Source organism: Dama dama, chromosome 9 (assembly GCF_033118175.1).
Source record: "Dama dama isolate Ldn47 chromosome 9, ASM3311817v1, whole genome shotgun sequence".
NCBI classification, from domain to species: domain Eukaryota; kingdom Metazoa; phylum Chordata; class Mammalia; order Artiodactyla; family Cervidae; genus Dama; species Dama dama.
The window spans coordinates 21735957-21756547 of NC_083689.1; the positions used below are offsets into that span (position 1 = coordinate 21735957).

The following is a 20591-nucleotide window of genomic DNA, read 5'->3' on the forward strand; positions in this document are numbered from 1 at the left end:
GCCCCCTGGTGGCTGAGTCGGGGTGGCCGGCTGCAGGAGGTGGCGGAGAGGGTGTGACTGGCTCTGGGTGCAGAGGGGCCGCCTGAGTCCACCATGTCCACCATGTCACTGACCCACAGGCTCATTGTCACCTCAGGGGCACCTGGTGGCAAGGAGACAGCTTTTTGTCACTACTCAGCCTCAGGGCTGTGAGGAGATGAGGGGTTACCCCCCTTTCCTGTTCAGACTTCCAGCTGTGCTCCCACTGGAGTGGGCAGGGCACACACGTGAGCAGCCACACAAGCTGTCCAGCCCCTGCCTCGGCCCTGAACTCCTGCCCAGGCAGGCGGGAGGACCAGCCACGGGCTGGAGATTTAACGTCCTTCAGGGAGACAAAAAAGGTCTTGGGTTGTGTTTTGAATGCAAACAGCTGCGTCCTGGGACTGAAGAGGAGGCGAGGTGGGGCCACGTCTGGAGGGTGCTGGCACCTTGGCGACCTGTTGAGTGCACATCAGGGCATCCTGCCTGGCTGTCTCTGCCACCCAAGGGCTTGGCCATCCATTCCTTCTCTTCAGTCTGAAAGCTGACTATTGTCCTCTCTCTCTTCCTGTCTGCCCCGCCCTGCCCTGCCATGTGGTGAAGTCCGCCCAGTCGAGCCCATCCAATTCCAGCTCCAGCTCTGACTCCAGTTCAGATTCGGATTTTGAGCCGTCTCAGAACCACAGCCAAGGTGTGTGCTGGGCAAGGAGTCAGTGGGGGTGACAGGCTCCCTGACCTCCCCAGGGGCCAGCAGGGCACTGGACCTGTTATGGAGGCAAGGGGTTCACAAGGAATTTCCCGAAGCTGTTGACTCGCTGGGGGCTTGCTCATGTACACCCAGAGTCTGAAAGCTGCCTCCAGAACTGGAGAAACCTGAGGGTAGGGTGGCTCCAGCCTGTGCTAAACTTGCCCCTAGGGCTTCCTTTTAGGATGCAGTTTGTCACGTGGGGCCTCCCAAACTGGCCTGGGTCACCTGGCTGCCGACTGTCCCTCTCCCGGGCCCTCAGCTTTGTCCATCTGCACAGAAGGGCTCTGAGCTGGGCTTTGGGTCTGTGGTGAAGGGCTCTGTTCTGACCTGAGCCCTGCCCTTACCAGGCCTCTCCTCTCCAGTCCTACCAGATGCAGGGTCCTTGCCTCTGCTGCCCCCAGCCAGCCAAGGGCTCCAGCCCAGGCCCCCTTGGCAGCCTGGTCCCTGCAGGCCTCCTGGGGTGCTTGAGGGGAGGTGGCCCAGCTAACCCCTGCCCACCCTCACACCGGAAGCACTTCTGGTGGATCACACTGAGAATTTCCTCCACAGCCTGGAGCCCTTTTTGAGGGTGGGGGAGTGCTGGGGGAGGTGAATGTATTGGGGTGGGGGGCTGACATAAAGACACAGTCCCGAGGGGGCTGGGGAATGGGGTGCTCCAAGCCCACACTCTCTCCAAGGGTTCTTATCTATGGGGAAGGGAGGGGGAACCTGCCATGCGGGGTCATGTGACCAAGGTAATTGAGGGCTTTGTGTCCCTTTGTTGCCTCGGTAACAGGACTATAAACCAAGATGCCGTCTGTAGGGGATTGGAACTGAGTGTTTCTGGAGAAAGGGAGGACGGTGGGATGGGAGCCTTTGAGGGGGCTGCCAGCCGCTGAGGGGGCTGCCAGGGGGCTGGGCAGGCTCAAGTAGGGGCACGGGGGGTGGGCAGGGGTGGTGGTGTGTGGTCCATATCTCGGGCCATCTTGCCCTCCTTGGCCAGGACTGGTTCGTGCTGCCTCCAGGCAGAGCTCTGATCCCAGCGCCCAGAGCAGAGGGGGGCTGTCCTTGCCTTGGCAATGGAGGGGCCCCGCGTGCCTGTCTCAGGCCAGGGGCCGGAGGCCTGTGAGCAAGGCCAGGAAAGTAGGGGCAGGGGGGGCCAGGGGTCCCTTAAGGAGGAGGTGGCCACAGGGGCAGTGCTTGGAGATGGGCGGCAGTCCCCACCTGGCCCAAGGAACCTCCAAGGTAGGTTTGTGTGGGTGCGTCTTAGGGGTTCTGGCATCAAGAAACTATGTGGCCCTGGGGGTGGAGGGGACTCTTGGGCACAGGTGGGGCCCTGAACCCCCTTCTCTCACTTTCCCTCCCTTCCCCTCTTCCTCCCTTTTGCCCTCGCGGCTCTCCCCAGGACCCCTGCGCTCCATGGTGGAGGACCTGCAGTCCGAGGAATCTGATGAGGACGACTCTTCATCAGGCGAGGAAGCCGCCGGCAAGACGAACGCAGGGAGGGATTCCAGGTGCCCAGCCAGTGGGGAGGAGCGGGCATGGTGGCACTGGGATGGGGAAGAGAGAGCCCACTCGGGAGCCCTGCCTGGGCATTGAGGGGGCCCGGGGGCCTCCGGGGGCCTCCTTCATCTCAGTGCTGGAGAGTGTGGCTGCGGAGTGGAGGTGGGGCCAGCCACTCCGGGTAGAGTCCCGTCGTCACCTGAGAAGGGGGCCGAGGTGGTGCCTAGCAGCCTGACCTGGGCCCAGGCATATGCCAGCGGGGCCTGGTTTCTCTGCTCTTGGCCCAGGCAGGGGTCCTTCCCCAGGTGGCCGGCACTGGGCTGGGACACACTGAGGACTGTCCTTGGACCCGAAGACACCCCGGGTGGGAACAGCTGTGGCTTGGGGAAGGGCCACATTGGCCTTCCACCCAAGTGGAGTGAGCCGAGACACCTCCTCCGGACACCCCTGGCCTGGGAGTGTGCCCACCTCAGGGCTTGCTGTCCGTGCTGGCCTTGGCCCCAGGCCTTGGGGCTGGGCAGACTCAGGGTCAGCAGCTCAGTCTGGGTCCAGCCCTTTCTTCCAATGAGGCCAAGCCCTTGTAGCCTCTGGGGCTCTTTTTAAGGTGGGCTGGTCACTCGGTCTCACCCAGCAGGCAGGGCAGTGAGCAGCAGGTGCTCGTTGTTCTGTGCTGGTGTTGCTCGTGAGAGCCGCCATCCTGGGGGCTGAGGCTGTGGGAACAGCTGCTATAGGAGCCTGGGCTCCCTGGGCAGGACGGCAGGGGATGGCGCTCAGAGGGATGCCCCTCCTGGGCAGGGGAGGGGGGACGGTGACCCGCCCGAGACGGGACAAGTGGCAGCGGTCCCCGCCTGGGTGGTGCTGGCGACTCTTGAGTGCGAACCTTAGTGTGGACCCTGAGTGTGGATTCCAAGTGTGGATCCTGAGTATGGATCCCGAGTGTGGATCCTGCTGGAAGTGGCTGTAGGGGGCTCAGGGGCTGGTGAACGTGCACCTGCTAATGGAGGCTCAGGTGGCAGTGCCAGGGCTGAGTGAGCGTCAGAAGACGTCTCACTGCTGGGTTGAAGGGGTGCAGGTGAAAAGCAGGATGGGGCTGCCTGGGTCACTGCATCCATCAGGAAAGGGGCCCCATGGACCCTAACGCTGGTGCCCAGCCGCTGCCTGGCAGAGACAAGGCCGTCAGGCCACTCCTGGGCATGCTCACCAGCAGTTCCTCTCAGGTGAGGAGATGAGCTGTCTGCTTCACCCTGATACTCTGCCTCTGGGGAGGTGATGGGGAGAGCAGAGGACTGGAGCCAGGGAAACGGGCAGGCCTGGCCTCGGGGTGCATGAGGCAGGAGCCCCTGAGGGTCAAGGCTGCGGCCAGCATTCTGGCCCTGCCTTTACGCCAAAGCTCAGCTCAGCAGGAGAGAGGCGGCAGGCAGGAGCGACCATATACCTGATGGACTCTGCCCAAGGGTGCTTTGCGTTGCCACCCAGAAGCAGTGGGAGGAGGGGAGCTGGAGAGGGGCTCCGTCTGCACCGCCTGCTGAGCTGTGGGGGAGGGGTTTCTGGAAAAGCTAAAGGAATGGACCAGCTCTTTCCGTCCAGACTGAGGGCGATGTGAGCGGAAGGAAGCGGCTGTCAGGTGCAGGCTGGCTGGGGGCATCAGGCAGCCACACCCTTCCCTCTGTGAGGGGGCAGCCCCCCAGGAGGTGTGGACTGGAGCCCCCCAGGAGGGGATGGGCGCCTGAGGTCACCACTTGGGCACAAAGGGCCCTGTGTCCTTTTCTCCAGGGGTGTCAGGCTGAGGCCATGTCTCTCCTGCTGGCCATGTCTCTCCTGCAGGCCCCTCCACCCACACAGCAGTGAGCGTGGAGCCCACCCACCTGGAGTTCTGACCTCAGAGACACACAGGGACTCCAGAGACCCAGGGGCACCCCAGAGACCCAGGGGGACCTCAGAGCCTCACAGGGCAAGCATGCTGATCTCTGGGTTCCTTGCTCTTTGATGGCAGCTCAGAGACTTTTTCTATTAAGTTGGCAGTGGCTGTCTGGAGCTGGGTGAGGGGGTCTCCGGACCTGTAGGGGGAATGCTGGGTGCTGGCCTGGCCCCAGGGAAGGGCTGAGTCCGTCCCAGAGCTTCACTGGGGTTGTGCTGGGCAGGACTGCCTCCCTGGAGCTCTGGGCGGGCAAGGCCTAATGGGGTCGTTTCCACGTTCAGGTTGAGCTTCAGTGACAGTGAGAGCGACAATAGCGGAGACTCCTGCCTGCCTAGCCGGGAGCCCCCTCCGCCCAAAAAGCCACCTCCACCCAACAGCAAGGTAACCTCCTGGAGGCCAGCTGAGGGTTGGGCCTGGCATTTGCCAAGTCTCTGAGGCTGAGGGTGGGGGCACAGTAGAAGGTGAGCTCACCTCTCAGGTCCCAGTAATAGTCTGCTCCCTGGGATGGGCTACTCTTACAGTCGGGTCCAGGGCCAGAGGAAGGACAACGGGTGGACCCAGTGGGGGCTGGGGAAGGGGGAACAGGCCAGCACTCACACAGACTGGGGTTCACCTCACAGGCATCAGGCCGCCGGAGCCCAGAGCCCTGCAGCAAGCCAGAGAAGATTCTTAAGAGGGGCACCTACGACAAGGTAGGGGCCGGGACGGTGAGGGGCCTACGGCCAGGTGGGGCCGGGACGGTGGGGGGGCTACGGCCTGGTGGGGCCGGGACGGTGGGCGGCCTACGACCTGGTGGGGCTGGGACGGTGGGGGGCCTACGGCCAGGTGGGGCCGGGACGGTGGGGGGCCTACGGCCAGGTGGGGCCTGGACGGTGGGGGGCCTACGGCCAGGTGGGGCCGGGACGGTGGGGGGGCTACGGCCTGGTGGGGCCGGGACGGTGGGCGGCCTACGACCTGGTGGGGCTGGGACGGTGGGGGGCCTACGGCCAGGTGGGGCCGGGACGGTGGGGGGCCTACGGCCAGGTGGGGCCTGGACGGTGGGGGGGCTACGGCCTGGTGGGGCCGGGACGGTGGGGGGCCTACGGCCTGGTGGGGCCGGGACGGTGGGGGGGCTACGGCCAGGTGGGGCTGGGATGGTTGGGCACCTAGAACACAGCACCCGGGGTGGGGTGGGGTTACGACAAGATGGGGCTGTCGTGTTGGAGGGCGCCAGCCTGGAGCTGCCTGGGTGTGGCGCAGGTTGGGAGGGGCAAGTCACCCCTGAGTACCCCTCTGCCCGCAGGCCTACACTGACGAGCTGGTGGAGTTGCACCGGAGACTGATGGCCCTGCGGGAGCGCAACGTGCTGCAGCAGGTACGGACAGATCCCTGCCCCAAGACTCCCAAGGGCATGGGTCTCAGAGGAGTCCTGGGTGGGATGCTATCCAGGCCCACGCGCTGCGGACCCCCTTAGGCAGCCCTCAGGAGCCGCCTCCTTTTCTTTGAGGGCCTGGTGAGGGGCGGGGGCCACCCCAGCCCAGCATCCTGCCCATGAAGCCTCCCTGCCCGCTCCTTCCAGATCGTGAACCTGATCGAGGAGACTGGTCACTTCAACGTCACCAACACCACCTTCGACTTTGACCTCTTCTCCCTGGATGAGACCACTGTGCGCAAGCTGCAGAGCTACCTGGAGGCCGTGGCCACATGACCCTGGGCCGGCTGCCGGGCCGCAACCCTGGGGTCCTGGGAGGCCACGTCCGGGCCCCGCCTTCCCCCTTCTCTCGACTCACCCGCCCGCAGCACTGCCTTAGTGACCGCCCTGTCCTTGGCCCACATGGCCAGCTGCACTTTCCTCATCAGGAGCCCTGGGGCAGAGGGGGGCCAGGCTGGCGCTGCTGCTCCCCGACACCCAGGGCTGTTACCTGGGCCCCCCTGGGAAAGCGGCTTTTGCTGGAGGTGGCACCGGGCCTCACTCCTGAAGGGGAGGAAGCGTGCCCTGTGTTGCGGGCCTGGCTCCACGGTGGGGCTTGTGGCACAGCTTCACTGCCCGGGCCCTCTGAGCAGCGGGGGCCCTGCCTCCAGCCTCTCCAAATGGTTCAGAACACACCCGCCGTGCTCCAGGACCTCAGAGGGCCCCCGCTGCACCTGGACGGGCTCCACTCACCCTCCCGTGAGCTGACACGGTTCCGTGTCGGCTCTCACTGTGCTGGGACGCGTGCTGTATAGTCCTCTCCCTGTTATATATGTGTCTGCACTCTAGGTACCACAGCGGGTTCCAGGTGTGTGTTTCCGTGGCAGCAGTGCACGCTGGGGGGTGGGGGGTGTGTAAGGCGGGACTTGTAGGTTAAGATGTCTCCACTGGTCTTGTTGTCGTCGGGCTGGAGGCCGAGCCGGAGCGCCAGCTGGCCCCTCCAGGGGTAGGGAGGACGCCTCTCCCTTCCCCCGGCCGGTGAACACTACGCGCCGCCATCTCTGGAAGCAGCCCCCGGCCCGGGGCTCGTCCTCTTCCTCCTTCCATAGGATCCTCTTCCTTCTGTTGACCGAGTCTTCAAACTTTGAAAAAAAAAAACATGAGCTTTTGCCAAATAAGACGGGATAGTTTGTGGAGTGTTTTGCGGAGCGTCAGGACTCAGAGCCAACCCCTCACGCCTGGGCCCCGGCGGGCAGCAGGCCCTCCCACCCCTGCGAGTTGTGCCAGTCCAGGGCCAGAGACCCAGCGCCTCGCACGCCTGAAACTCTCCAAGGGCCAAGCCAGCTCCTCCTCCCCACCCAGGCCGGAACGTCCTTGTGGGGAAACTCCTGGGCCTGGGGGCCTGTTTGTCAGCCTCTACTCTCCCAGACCTCGACTCCAGGCTCCTCTGGCCCCCACCGGCTCCAGCAGAGGAGGCCTGGACCAGAGCTGGGCTCACCTCCTCCCCCACCGCCGTTGGATGGCCCCTCTCTTCCCGGTTTGTGAGTACTCACGTGGGGTGCGCCAAGCCCCCCTTCCCTGTGGTCCCCGAGCATTGTCAGTGCTCCAGTTTGGTCTGTCAGGCAGACCCCCAACACTCCCTCAGGAGCCCCGCCTCCAAGGCTTCCCCAAAAGCCAGCCTTGCTGGTGAGACCCCAGGACCTGGGGAGGCCCAAGAACTTTCCGAGGAAAACGCCATGACTCCTCACCACCTGCTCTGAATCTCTCCCAGCCCCACTGCCTCGAGGTATCAGGAAGAGGGCAGGCCGTGTGGCAGGCTCTGTGCCGCCACCCATTTCCCCAGGCAGGCCAACAATACTCCGAAGTGGGGCACCTCTCCTCTGGAAACTAAGACATTGGACAGAAGGGACTGGCCTGAGGGCAGCAGCTGCTGGGCCCTCTGTGCACAGAGGCCGCCAGGGTCACGGGTGGGAGCCTCAGTCCAAGGGCGCTAGTCTTTTTCCTTCTGGAGGAGCTCCTGACTTGGTGACTCGGGCAGCTCTCTGCTCAGGAGCTGGGCTCTGCGCCGGAGGCAGCTAGAGGAAGGCTGGGCTCATGGGTCTGCCCTTAGCAGCAGCAGCAGCAGAAGCTGGCCCTGCCTCTGATTTCCAGGGCCTTCAGAAGCACCAACCCATTTCTGTTACCTCCTCTGGCCAGAAGGCCCCTGCGCTGTCCTCTGGACCTACTCTGGGCTCATTGCTGGCCCTGCAACCACCTGATGGACATGCCAGGCAGCCAGGGCCCTGGCCACGGCATTCCCAGCTGCTCCCCCACCCCAGCCCCAGCTGCCCGGCAGCTGGGCCCACCAGGGCTCTGGGGAACACTTCCATAGGAAGGGCCGGCACTTTGTGATGGCCGCGTGTTTAGTGTTAAGCCCCTTGCCCCCAGTGCAAATCCCCGTGTTTTGCTCTCTCCTGAACAAAATGTAAACCGACGCCTGAAAGCGAAAGGTATCGAATACCTTTCTTACCCACAAGGGTTTTTTGTTTTTGTTTTGTTTTTTACAAAGAATGTGTCTCACTAGGAACTAGGACACTCATCAACCTGAGACCAACTCCTGGATAAAAGGAATAAAGGAGAATCGTGTTTGTAATAAGTCACAGGATTGTTTGTGTCCTGAGTTTCAAACTTTCTTTTTGTTAAATTGTGAAATTATGGAGGAGTTTTATAGAAAAAAAAGTGAAATAAAGTCAGGCGGGAACACAGAGCTCTGTGTAGGGCTTTGTGCACCTGCTTGGTTCGCTCTGTCGTGGCGTTGGTGAGTGGAGGCACAAACTCCCACGGGGCGCCTTCTCTCCTCTCCCTGTCTCAGCGTTTCCAGGTGGACGACCGGGAAGAGGAGAGGGGGTTGGAGCCAAGCGAGGTGGGCACCAGGAGTGGGTGCAGGAGTGTGAGCAAGGCTGGCATCCCAGAGGATATAGATGGCACAACCAGAAACCTGAGAGGTGCAAGGTGGCAGAGAGTGAACTCTGCCATCCTGATTTTGATGGTGTGTTCTTTCCTTGAAAGCAGGGAGCAAATTTTGGGTTGAAAAGCAAGCCTGACCTCAAAATATGGATGAATGGGTGGGTGAGTAGATGAGTGAGTGGATAGATCATGGGAATGGGTGAGTGGATGGATGAAAACCAGACAGAAAATGTGGGCAAAGACATCCTTTGTGAGGTGCCAGGGTGCTTGTCAGCCAGTTTGTCCATGGAATTTGCTCTGGACTTGGTGTGGCAAAGCTGAGTGAACCCCAAGGAGACAACTCTCCCAGGCTCTATCTAAGCAGTCTTGTCCACCCTGGAGGCTCCAGTCCTACCAGAGGGACAGAAGATTCATTCCAGAATGGTCAGCAATGGCCAGTACCCTCCAGCCACTCTGCCCACAGCAGGTGATTAAAATCACTTCTGTCAGTTGGCAGCCACTTGGGGAGACAGCTGGCCACACCAGGGTACTCAAGATAATTTTGTCTGTTTTCTAATCAGTAGCCAGAATTTCCATTTTCAGCATCCAGGCTGTGCCCTCCCTGCCCTGTCTTTCCTACCAGGGATTCTGCAGGCCTTTTTGGGACAGTTTCTCATCTGAGCTCCTGAATTAGGGACACAGAGTGAAAGAGGGTCTAGAATGGTTCCCACCGTTCCCAGACACCGCCCCACCCCCTCGCCCCCCCAACACACACATACACAGAGTAAAGGACGACTATGTATAAAAATACGGTAGGGTTTGCTACAAACCAGGTGTTGGGCTGAGAGTTGTTGCACAGATTCCACAAACAGTTAGGGTAGGCACTGCTGTCAGAATTCCTGCAACCGGTGAAGAAACATTCTGCAAGAGTTGACCTTCCTGCATCCATACAGCTAGGAGGCACATTCCCGACACTCAAGGTCAGGTGTGTGTTAACTTTATTGCTTACAGTAAATATTTCTTTGTATTTACCCATATAATCACCTCCTGGGGTGTGCTTTCTGAATTTCCATCTGGAATCATCTTCCTTAAGCCTGAAAAAAATCTCACTAGCATTTCATTTATTGCAGCGATGAATTCCCTCAGCTTTTGTTCATCTGTAGACACCTTCATTGTATCTTTATTCTGTGAAGATATTTTCATTAGGTATAGAATTCTAAATTGGCAGGTATGGTCTGTCCCCACCTCCTGCTTGCTGCTCCATCATCTTTTGGCTTCCATTGTTTCTGCAGAGAAGTCAGCCCTTCAGTGTCATTTGTTGCCCTTTTGAGGATCATGTGACTTTCATCTCTGGTGCCTTTAAGATTTTGTCCTTTAGTTGGGAACAGTTTCATATATTTTAATGATTTGTTTCTTCTATTGATATGACATCTGCATCCCTTTTAAATGCTTTTGCCTTGAATTGTTTCAAATATTTTTTCCAATCTTTTTTCCCGTTTTTGGCCAAGCCACACAGCATGTAGGGTCTTAGTTCCCCAACCATGGATGGAACCCACGTTTCATGCATTGGAAGCATGGAGTCTTAACCACTGGACCGCTAAGGAATCCCTCAAATTTTAAGTTTATATTTTGGTGATGCAGGCACAAGTACAAAGTTTCCAGGGACACATGTGCTATGAGTGGTGATCCTCATTCTTACTTCTTTTCCTTTTCCACTTTCTTGCACAGCTCTTAAAAGCCATCTGTGCATGAACAAGACAAAACTGTACCAGTGATACCATACATGCATCCTTTTCTCTTACTATATCTTAGAGTTCATTCCAAATTAGCATGCCGTGTAAAGGCACCATAGTTGACATAACTCATACTGCTGGTGGGCATTTAGACTCTTCCCTCATTTACTTCCATGACCACAGGTAACTGCACACGTTCGGGTGCGTGACAGCATCTGTGCTCAACAGCTTTTGTGGTGGATCTGCCTATTTTCTACCAGGTTTCTTGGTATTTGTGTCTGTGTGCTTATGTGTCTGTGTATTTTTAGGAGCTCCTTATGGAATATGTAATGTAGGGCTTTGGAATGTATTCTGTTTCCCCAGCTTGTCTGTAGGTTTTGTTTATGACATTTCCACCATGCTGAAGTCCTTTCTTTCAGTGCTTTTTGGGTTGTTAACATTTTATCTAGGATGATTTTTTTTTTTTTAAGTTCTCTCCTGGTTTCTTCCCTCCCTCCTTTCTTCTTTCTCACCTTCCAGTTTGCCATGAGTTAGGGCCCCATTGATACATTACTCAATTCCTGCATGTATTTCTCAGTCCCTGACTTCTCTCTTGGGCATATCTATTTATGTCCCATCACTGAGCTTTCAGTTACTTCTGCTTTGTCATTTCTTTAATATGTGGTAGGGGAAGCCTCACATCCCCACCCCACCTCCCCATCAGTATTCAAGAAATCACTCCAATGTCCTTGCATGCTTGTTTTCCCACATAAACTAATCAGCTTATGTTTTTGAATATTTATCTTGTTCTGAAGTTTCACATTAACATTCTGTTTTGAGTTCTGATTTTTAAAAAAACATACTGGGTAGCATTTGGTGGGGTCCCGGAAAACTCTCAGCCGTATGTCTTCATATGTTGCTTCTCGCGTTTTCTGCTTCTGCACGTCCTATGACTTAGGTTGGAACCTGTAGGATTATCTATCTACCTTTCAGATCTCTAACCAACTGTTCTCTCTGAAGCCACCAGAGGGCGCCTGTGAGCTCCTGAGTCAGATCTGGTTCCGTGCCTCCTGCCCTCCGCCTGGGCTCCCTCCAGCTAAAAGCCCCAGGTCCTCCCCATCCCGCAGCCCACAAGACGGCGTCCTCGCTTCCTGCCCTCACCTTCCTCTCTACCCACCCTCTCATTTTGCTCCAGCCAAACAGGCCTCCTCTCTTCCTCCAATTGGCCAGCCACGTTCCTACCGTAGGCCCATAACCTCTGTCTACAACATCTTCCCCAGAAAGTCACACAGCTCCCTCCCAACCGCTTTTAAATCTCTGTTGAAATTTCTGCTTCATCTCCTTGGTCACCATGTTAAAATTTCAAACCCCCAACCCTGGCTAGTCCACCCGCTTCATGCTTCAGTTGTCTCTGGATCACTGTGTACTCAATGCATACTTTATTATGTTGACTGGACAAGCCCCTTGAAGTCTCTTACTGTGTGTCTCAATCTGAAAATTGGGCATTTATTTATTGAACGCATACCTGAGGAGACAGTGCTCTCCTAAATCCCGGGGTCCCATAGGGAACAAGGCAGTCCAGCCCCTCACTCTCATAGAATTGACCACCTGAACAAATGATACAACCATGGTAGCAGGTGGCCGATAGGGCTGAGCAGAAAATTTTAAAAGGGTGTGGGAGTGGCGGGGGTGGGGAGGTGGGGAGGGCGGTCAAGAATGACCTGGCTAAGGAAATGGGACTCATTGGAGAAGAGTCACAGTAACAGCAACTGTAAGACTATCTAATGTGGATGCAATGCTTGTGTGCCAGGAGCTATTTGATACGCGTAAATGCATGAAATCCTTGTAGAAAATCTTCGTGCTAGGTGCTATTATATTTTACTTTATATATTTATGTAAAAATGTCAATATCCCTCGTCTTAGACAGATGGGTAAACTGAGGCACAGTGAACCTGGGTATTTACTTTTTTTCACACACAAAAAAAGTCGCACGCATTTAAGGTATACATGTTGATGAGTGAGGTTAAGTTGAGCAAGTACACCCTGGGTGATGGGGGGAGCTGAGATTCGAACCTGTGAACTCAGGCAGCTTCAGACAAACCAACCAGAGACACGGAGTGAGGGTACCCCCAACGCCGCCAGAGGGAAGACATGGCGCGCAGGCGCAAGAGGGGAGGCGCGGCGCGCAGGCGCAGGAGCCGGAAGAGGGCGCTGCGCAGGGCACGCCGGTTCCTGAGGAAAGCCAGGAGGCGCTCCCCGTAGTACTCCCCGTCGTGCCAGTGCTTGGAGCTGAGCCGATATAGTTGGCCTCCTTGATGGCCTTGCCCAAGACCGTGTCGTGCTCGGTGATGGACGCCTGTCTGACGAAGGAGGGCTCGTGCCGCAGGTTCTGCTCGCCGTCCCGCTTCGTGGCCCAGTAGCGGTAGCCTGTGGGCAGGTCAGAGACCTCAGGTAGGCGAGAAAAGGGAAGGGGGCACAGAGACCTGATGTGGCACCGATGGTGTGGCAAACCAGGGTTCTTGGTCTCTTTAGTCAGTAGAAACTGGTGAGGCCAGAGGGAAATTGAGGCAAGGCTTCACTGGGGTCCCTGCTATAGCAGGGGAGAGAGAAAACAAGTGACAGATGTCCGTCCTTGCTCTGAGAGCGGGGAGCCGAACTGGTTCCTTATACGGGATGGGTCCAGGGGTTGGGCAGGAGAGGTGGCTTGGGTGGTGCTGTTTGGGGTTTTTGTCTTTTTGTGTCTTGTTCATAATTTGTCCCCCTTGCTTATGCACACAGTTGTTTTTCGTCCCTTATAGTTTCTTTGTGTTTTCTCGCTGGAGGAGATGTTTGGCCAAGGGCGGGCAGAGCAGCGAAGTGTCCCAAGTCCCAGCCTGTCTCAATGCAGGCAGAGAAAGTGGAGGAAGAATGGGATGGGGGTGGGGGGAGAGCCATGAGAGAGAGAGTGAGAAAGACCAGGGCTTGCTGGTGGAGAAAGGATGCAGGGACGGGTGGACAGACAGATGCACGAGAGAGCAGAGGACAGCAGCAGGCCCACCAGCAAGTAGGCAACTCAGTCCTAGTGTTCCTCCTCTAGACCCCTCCCCACCAGGGTCAGGTGCTTCTGACAATGGGTGACCACCCCCCTACACACACACACATACTCCCAGCCCAGTATCCAGGCAGAGGGACAGTGACCTCCTCTCCAAAACTAAAGTTCTGACTGGACCCCCAAGGACCCCACTGATTGAGGGTCATTTCTGAGGGACCCCCCCCCCCAAACTAGCCTCTCTGGGAGCCCTGCCAACCACAGTCTGGGCGTAAGGAGCCCCTGACTGACTTTCATGTCTGGTGGGTGGGGTCTCTCCTTCACTGAACTCTGTCCTGGGCTTCCAGGGTACTTTGACAAGTCTGTTCTCACCTGTCTGTGGGGCACCTGGTCTCCAGGGACTGGGCAGACAGATATTCTCAGAGACACAGTTGCAACCAAGTGGAAGGTGGGGAAGGCACAGGGCTCCCCTCTAGTCACAGGGTGGTCATGAAAGGCCTCTCTGAACAGTGGGTAGGAGTGGACCAGGCAGAGAAGGGAGGGAGAAGCATCTGAGAAGAGAGCAATGTGTTGTAGGCTGTTGGGACTGGGGGAGAAGAAGTGGATGGTGGGGAACGAAGAAAAGAGACAAAAGGGCCAGATCACATGAGGTCCTGCTGGCCATGTTAGTAAAGAATTGTTTTCTGGTATTTCTGTGCCCATCCCCCACCCACATGCAGCGTTTCATCCCTGGTAGAGGCTGAAATCTCTGTCTTCCACTCAGCAGGCATTTTTACCTTGTCTGTCATCAGGAGGGCAGTGCCTGCTCTTGTCTCCAGTTTCTTTTTATCTGTTTTGGTCACCTCCCCACCTGCTGCTCCCTGCTGTAGTCACCGGGGGAGCAGCAGTCTCCAGCATGAATGTCCAGAACATTCCTGCCTGTGGCCAGCTCCTGTAACGTCACTGTGGATTCCACAGCCTGAATCCCTCCTGGAAGCACAGTCTCCTGTGCCTGTGCAGAGGCCAGTCTTGGGGGGTGGGGCAGAGGTCCACCCAGGAAGCCCCTTCACCCTGTGCCTCTGCAGCCCATGGTTCCCAAGGTGACAGTCCCCAGGGAGGCTGCTGCTAAGTCACTTCAGTCCAACTCTTTGAGACCCCATGGACCGTAGCCCACCAGGCTCCTCTTGCATGGGATTTCCCAGGCAAGAATACTTGGTGGGTTGTCACCTCCTCCTCCAAGGGATCTTCCCGACGCAGGGGTCAAACCTGCATCTCTTTATGTCTCCTGCATTGGCAGGCAGGTTCTTTTCACTAGCACCACCTGGGAAGCTCCCCATCCCCATCCCAGGGAGGAGCTGACCAGGGAGAACCTGGTCTTAGGTTCAAGTCTGACAGCTGAAAAGGATTCCAGAGTCAGTGCTCAGCATTCATGGTTGGCTTTCAGAGAAAGCATTCACAAGGGAGCCTGAAAAAGAGAAATGAGATGGAGGAGGGAGATGATGGAGGAGGCAGACGCAGAAGGTATGATGTCATGGGGGCCAAGGAAGCAGAAGGTTTCAAAAAGCAGAACAGCAATAGCAGGACCCAGGGCCTCCAAAAGGTCAAGGACCTATGCCCAGGGGGCTCGTGAATTCATTTACCAACCAGGCATGTCCTGGAGTCTCCTGTGTGTGTGCAGCTACCTTGTCAAATATTGTTGGATGCTGTTGAGATTGATGAACTGAGAAATCATTTAAAAGCCTCTCTAGTTCCTAAAAAAATTAAATATAGAATTACCATATGACCCAGCAATCTTATTTCTGGGTATGGAACCGAGAGAATTGAAAGCAGGGACTAGAAGAGAGATTTACACACCCACATTCACACACAGCAGCATTAATCACAGTAGCCCAAAGTGACCCACTCTCTGACAGATGAATGGAAAAACAAAATGTGGCCAAATGGAATGTTATGCAGCCTTCAAAAGGAGAGAAATTCTAACAGGCTACAATATGGATGAACACATTGAGGATCTTATGCTCAGTGATATCATCCAATTACAAAAAGATAAATATTCCACTCATATTAGGTACTGAAATGAGTGGGCTTCATAGAGACAGGAAGTAGAATGGTGGTTGCTAGGAGAGAGGGGAGAGAGGGTGTGTGGGGAGTTGTTTAAAGTGTACAGATTTTCAGTTTTGCAACATGTACAACTCAATGCACTTAACCCCATTGGACTCTATATTTTTAAATGGTTAAAATGATAAATTAACATAAAATAGTATATTTTACATTTACCACAAATTTAAAAATAAGTTTTAAAAATGCCTTTTTAAACTTAGTAGCTTTTCATTTCTCAGAGAACAACTATTTTTTTTTCCATTTATTTTTATTAGTTGGAAGAACAACTATTAAGAGAGCAGTGAGGCCAGACTGAGAACTGTTGAGAAAATACATATATTTCTTTACTGAGTTTGAACATTTTTTTGACAATATAGACAGCTATATTTCTTTGATGAGGGGTGAGTATTGAAAAGAAAGTAAAAAAATATTTACAAAGATATGTTCAGCATAAAAAAATGGCCTATATGTTTTGAGAAACACACTGGCAGTGAAGTATCTAGATATATTATTAACACAGATCGCCTCCCCCAGCTTTCCCGTATATTAACATCAACCATCTAGAAAAAGGGAGAAACCACATCCACAATGGAAACACAGGCTATAAACTAGAGTTAAGTTGACCGGACACTATATGAAGTAGTTAATAGATAAAATCATTAAGGTTTAGGGAACTCCCTGGTGGTCCAGTGGTTAGGGCTCTGTGATTTCACTTCAGGGGGCACAAGTTCAATGCCTGGTCAGGGACCTAAGACTCCACAAGCCTTGGAACATGGCCCCCCAGAATTTATTAAGGTTTTCTAAAGAAAAGATATGAGTAAATTGAAAAAGACATTAATGAATGAGAAGGCTGAATCTACATTGTAAAAGTTAAACTCTTCTGTAGATTAGTCAGTATAAACAAGCAATTTGAATCGAAATCTCCCCAGAAAGTTTTACGGAACTTGGGTTGTTTTAAAGTTTACATAGAGGGCTCGCCTGGTGGCTCAGTGGTGAAGAGTCCACCTGCCAACGCAGGAGACACAGGTTTGATCCCTGGTCCAGGAAGATCCCACGTGCCGCAGAGCAAGTGAGCCCGTGCGCCGCACCGTTTAAGCCTGTCCTTTGGAGCTGAGCCTGGGAGCTGCAACTACTGAAGGCTGTGTGCTCCAGGGCCCTTGATCTGCAGTGCAAGAGGCCACTGCAGTGAGAAGCCAGCGCACTGCAACTAGCGAAACGCCCACGAAGCAACAAAGACCCAGCACCACCACAAATAAAGTAAAACAGAAGGTCTACATAGATAGTAAAGTGCAAGAATAAAACAACAAAGGAAGCTTTGTCTTGCCAAAATCGAAACATAAAACTATCATCATTAAAACAACATGAAGGACTTGTGACCGGAATGTACAAAGAACTCTTGTGAGCCAACAATAAAAAGACAAAAGAATTCAGTTTAAAAATGGGCAAAGAGTTTGGACATGTGTCCAAAGAAGATTCATGTAGGGATATTTGTGATACAGCCAGATGATGCTATGACTCAGCCATAAAAACAAATGACTGATATGCAGAAATGAACTCACGCTATGTGGGGAAAGCCACTCGAACAGCCACTACTGGCCTGGAAGGTGATGAATCCCAACCCCATTCCAACAGGCGGAAGCTAGGAAGCTAAAAACTATATCCCCCAGAATCTCACGTGGAGAGGGTTCTGGACATAACTTGGGTTCCACTAATCAGGACTGATTTGGACATGACCCATGTCATGTTCCCAGTAGAAACTGGGTGCTTCTGGGGCCAGCAGCAGGGGCATCAGCTTCTTGCCTGGGTCAGAAGTCTCCTGACCCAGCGGCCTCTTGGGCAGAAGTAGTTTTCCTGGTCCACAGCAGAGATGGTGTGGTTCCACTGTCAGCTCAAACCAGTCAGTCCTAAAGGAAATCAACCCTTAATATTCGTTGGAAGGGCTGATGCTGAAGCTGAAGCTCCAATACCCTTGGCCACCTGGTGTGAAGAACCAACTCATTGGAAAAGACCCTCATGCTGGCAAAGATTGAGGGCAGGAGGAGAAGCGGGTGACAGAGGAGGAGATGGTTGCATGGCATCACTGATTCAATGGGCACGAGTTTGAGCAAGCTCCAGGAGATAGTAAAGGACAGAGAAGCCTGGTGTGCTGTAGTTGATGGGGTCACAAAGAGTCAGACATGACTGAGTGACTGAACAATCACCACCACCATCAACTACTGGAGAGGTGATGGAGCCTCCTGGACTGGTGAACTACAAGTTGTTCTTAGAACATACTCTTCCAGCCCCACTAGTGATTCCCAACCGCCCACCTCCCAAATTTTTTGAGTTATGACTTACAAACCATAAAATTTACTCCTCATAACAGTACACAGACTTGTAATAAATTCATGCTGCATGAAACCATTGGGACCCTCTGGGCTTTTTGTACCTGGGTGTCTGTTTTCTTCTTCCTGTCTGATTCCTGGGAGAATTATTCCCATGTGTAGGTGTGTTTTTGATGTGTCTGTGGGGGAAGGTGAGCTCTCCATCCTCCTACTCCACCATCTTAATTCCCCTTCCCTGGTCACATTTTTAAATAAAAATATTTACTGACAGGGACTTCCCTGGTGGTCCAGTGGCTAAGACTCGCTCGAAATGCAGGGGGCCCAGGTTCGAGCCCCTGGGTGGGGAACTAAGATTCTACATGCCTAAACTAAGTAAGACCCAGTGCAGCTAAATAAAAATATTTTTTTAAAAAATAAGAAAAGTTAAAATAAAATTTATTTATTTAGCTGCATTGGGTTTTAGTCATGGTGTGCGAGATCTTCCTTGTGTCATGAAGGCTCTTTTGTTGTGGCACATACGTTCCCTAATTGTGGCATGCAGGCTTCAGCATGTGTGGGCTCAGTGATTGTGGCATGTGGTTTCTTAGTTGCTCAGCAGCATGTGGGATCTTAATTCCCTGACCAGGGATCAAACCCGTGTCCCCTGCATTGCAAGGCGGATTGTTAACCGCTGGACCTCCCTGGTCACAATATTTTTATCCACTGATCTGTACATACTTGTATCATGTGTATTTATGTTTGACAACACCTTAATAGACACAGATGATTCACTAGCATTGAGCTCATGGCCAGTGGCAATGTAAGTCATGCCTGAATGAAGCTTATTTTGCACGTGTATATTTTTCCATAAGGCACCTCAAAGCTTTCTTGAACTCAAGACCGCTAGTCAGCACTTAGGCACTACACTTGGGGGCCGTTTTCAACAGTGAAACCACCAAGAAAAATGCAGAAAACATAGCACTAAATAGACTTCCCAAAGACACAGGTTCACAGCTGAAGCCAGCAGGCACCTGGTTGGACCTTCAGCAAGCCGCAGACATGCATGTTGGGTTGTTAAACTTTTCCACTGCTCCACCCATTTCCAGAGATGGCTATAGAAATGCCAGATACATTAATTTTGGGGGTTAGTCGCTCAGTCATGTCTGACTCTTTGCAGCCCTATGGAATGTAGGCCACCAGGCTCCTCTGTCCACGGGATTTCCTGGGCAAGAATACTGGAGTGCATTGCCATTACCTTTTCCAGGGAGTCTTCCCAACCCAGGGATCGAACCTATGTCTCCTGCGTTGCAGGCGTATTTTTATCTTTACAGTCTGAGCCACACGGGAAGTCCTCAGTGAGCAGGCAAACTTGTAAATATGGAACCTGCAAATAAAGAGGATTGACCATATTTACATAGTAAAAGCAGAAAAACTTGCAACTTGTTGAGGAAGGCTTTAGCCTTATCTCTGTCAGATGCTCTTTTGTGAGGAGAACGTCTGTACATTTCTGATCAATTTATCATTTGGTGTTTTAAAGAGGAAACAGGAAAAAAACAAAAAAAAAAAGGAGTGCCTCTGGGCATCTGGGACCTGAAGGGGACACGAAGTTTCCTTCTTCCTGCCCTCGTGGTCGGTCCCTCTATATGCTGGGAGATGTCCCCTGCCCACTCTCTACCTATACTGATACCCTTTCAGGAACTGATACTGTGTGTGTGCCATATCAGCTTTGGTTTGTCCATACACGGACTATTGGATGAGAGAGGAAGAAGGTTCTATTTTCTTTCAAGCTGCTGCTGTCTCACATCTTACAACAGCAGCAGACTCATCTATCCCAGAAGATGTAATTCATAAAAAAAATCACAGCTATTGGGACTTCCCTAATAGCTCAGCAGTAAAGAACCCGCCTGCCCGTGCAGGAGATGCGGGTTTGATCCCTAGGTTGGGAAGATCCCCTGGAGGAGGAAGTTCTCCAGTATTCTGGCCTGGAAAAATCCCATGGACAGAGGAGCCTGGCAGGCTACAGTCTATAGGGTTGCAAAGAGTCGGACACGACTGAAGCGACTTAGCCCGCACTCACCCCTTCCCAAGACTCAGACATGTGAACTCACACAGCCAGTCAGAATCTAAACCCAGAATCTGAACTCCTTGACAAAGGACAAGCTGTCCACATCTGGCCAAAAATCAGGACATGGGGCACTAGAGAGCTTTATTGTCAGAACTCATCGGATGGGTTTCTAAGTTGCTTCCAGGAAGATGAGTGGATTTGGGGGCATGGTTTCTTCTTCAAACCGGGCTTTTCTTCTCTGGTGTCTCTGCCAGTCCTCTGGGGAGGGAAAAAAAAAAAAAAAACAAAAAACAGTTGAAACCCACCAAGTCAGATCTTTCTTCTGAACAGGCAGTTCTTCAGGGTCATCCTCATCAGTTTCCCCAGGCTCATGCCCCGAAGGCTTGTAGGAATTCCAAAGTCTATGCTGACCTTGTTGCTTCAAGAGGCATGGCCGGTCCGAGAGTGTTTACCTCTTCTGCAGGTGGATGACAGAGACCGACGCACAGGGAATGTGGCTTCTTAATAACACAAGAGACTCAAGTCCCTGTGATGGGGTCTTCCTCTTGCAGGCTGGAGAGAGGAGAAAGATACATTCTCATATGGGGACCCTTGGTATATGTGTGTTCATTCCCTGACATCCCACCACCCAGGGACTGTAAGATGGAACTGTTCCAGAATAAACAGATCCCCTTAGAAATTAAGAAAAAAACTGAATTCCTCTCCAGTGAACTTGAACTTGATATTTACCTTTTAAAGAAATTTATTTTTTAATTGAAGGATAATTGCTTTACAGAATTTTGTTGTTTTCTGTCAAACTTCAGCATGAATCAGCCATAGGTATACATATGTCCCCTCCCTTTTGAACCTCCCTCCCATCTCCCTCCTCATCCCACCCCTCTAGGTTTATATGGAGCCCCTGTTTGAATTTCTTGAGACATACA

General features: G+C 53.6%; 1 protein-coding gene across 1 annotated transcript in view; it reads left to right on the forward strand.

The window, feature by feature from the left end:
- MLLT1 (MLLT1 super elongation complex subunit) overlaps nt 1-8198 on the forward strand; it is a 64821-nt gene extending 56623 nt beyond the window's left edge. Inside the window, exons 7-12 of the mRNA XM_061150578.1 lie at nt 622-709; nt 2151-2259; nt 4448-4547; nt 4787-4858; nt 5449-5520; nt 5725-8198. Of these exons, the coding sequence (XP_061006561.1) occupies nt 622-709; nt 2151-2259; nt 4448-4547; nt 4787-4858; nt 5449-5520; nt 5725-5853 (570 nt within the window). The 3' untranslated portion in view covers nt 5854-8198. The remainder of the gene's footprint in view (nt 1-621; nt 710-2150; nt 2260-4447; nt 4548-4786; nt 4859-5448; nt 5521-5724) is intronic.
- Nucleotides 8199-20591: the final 12393 nt, after the last annotated feature.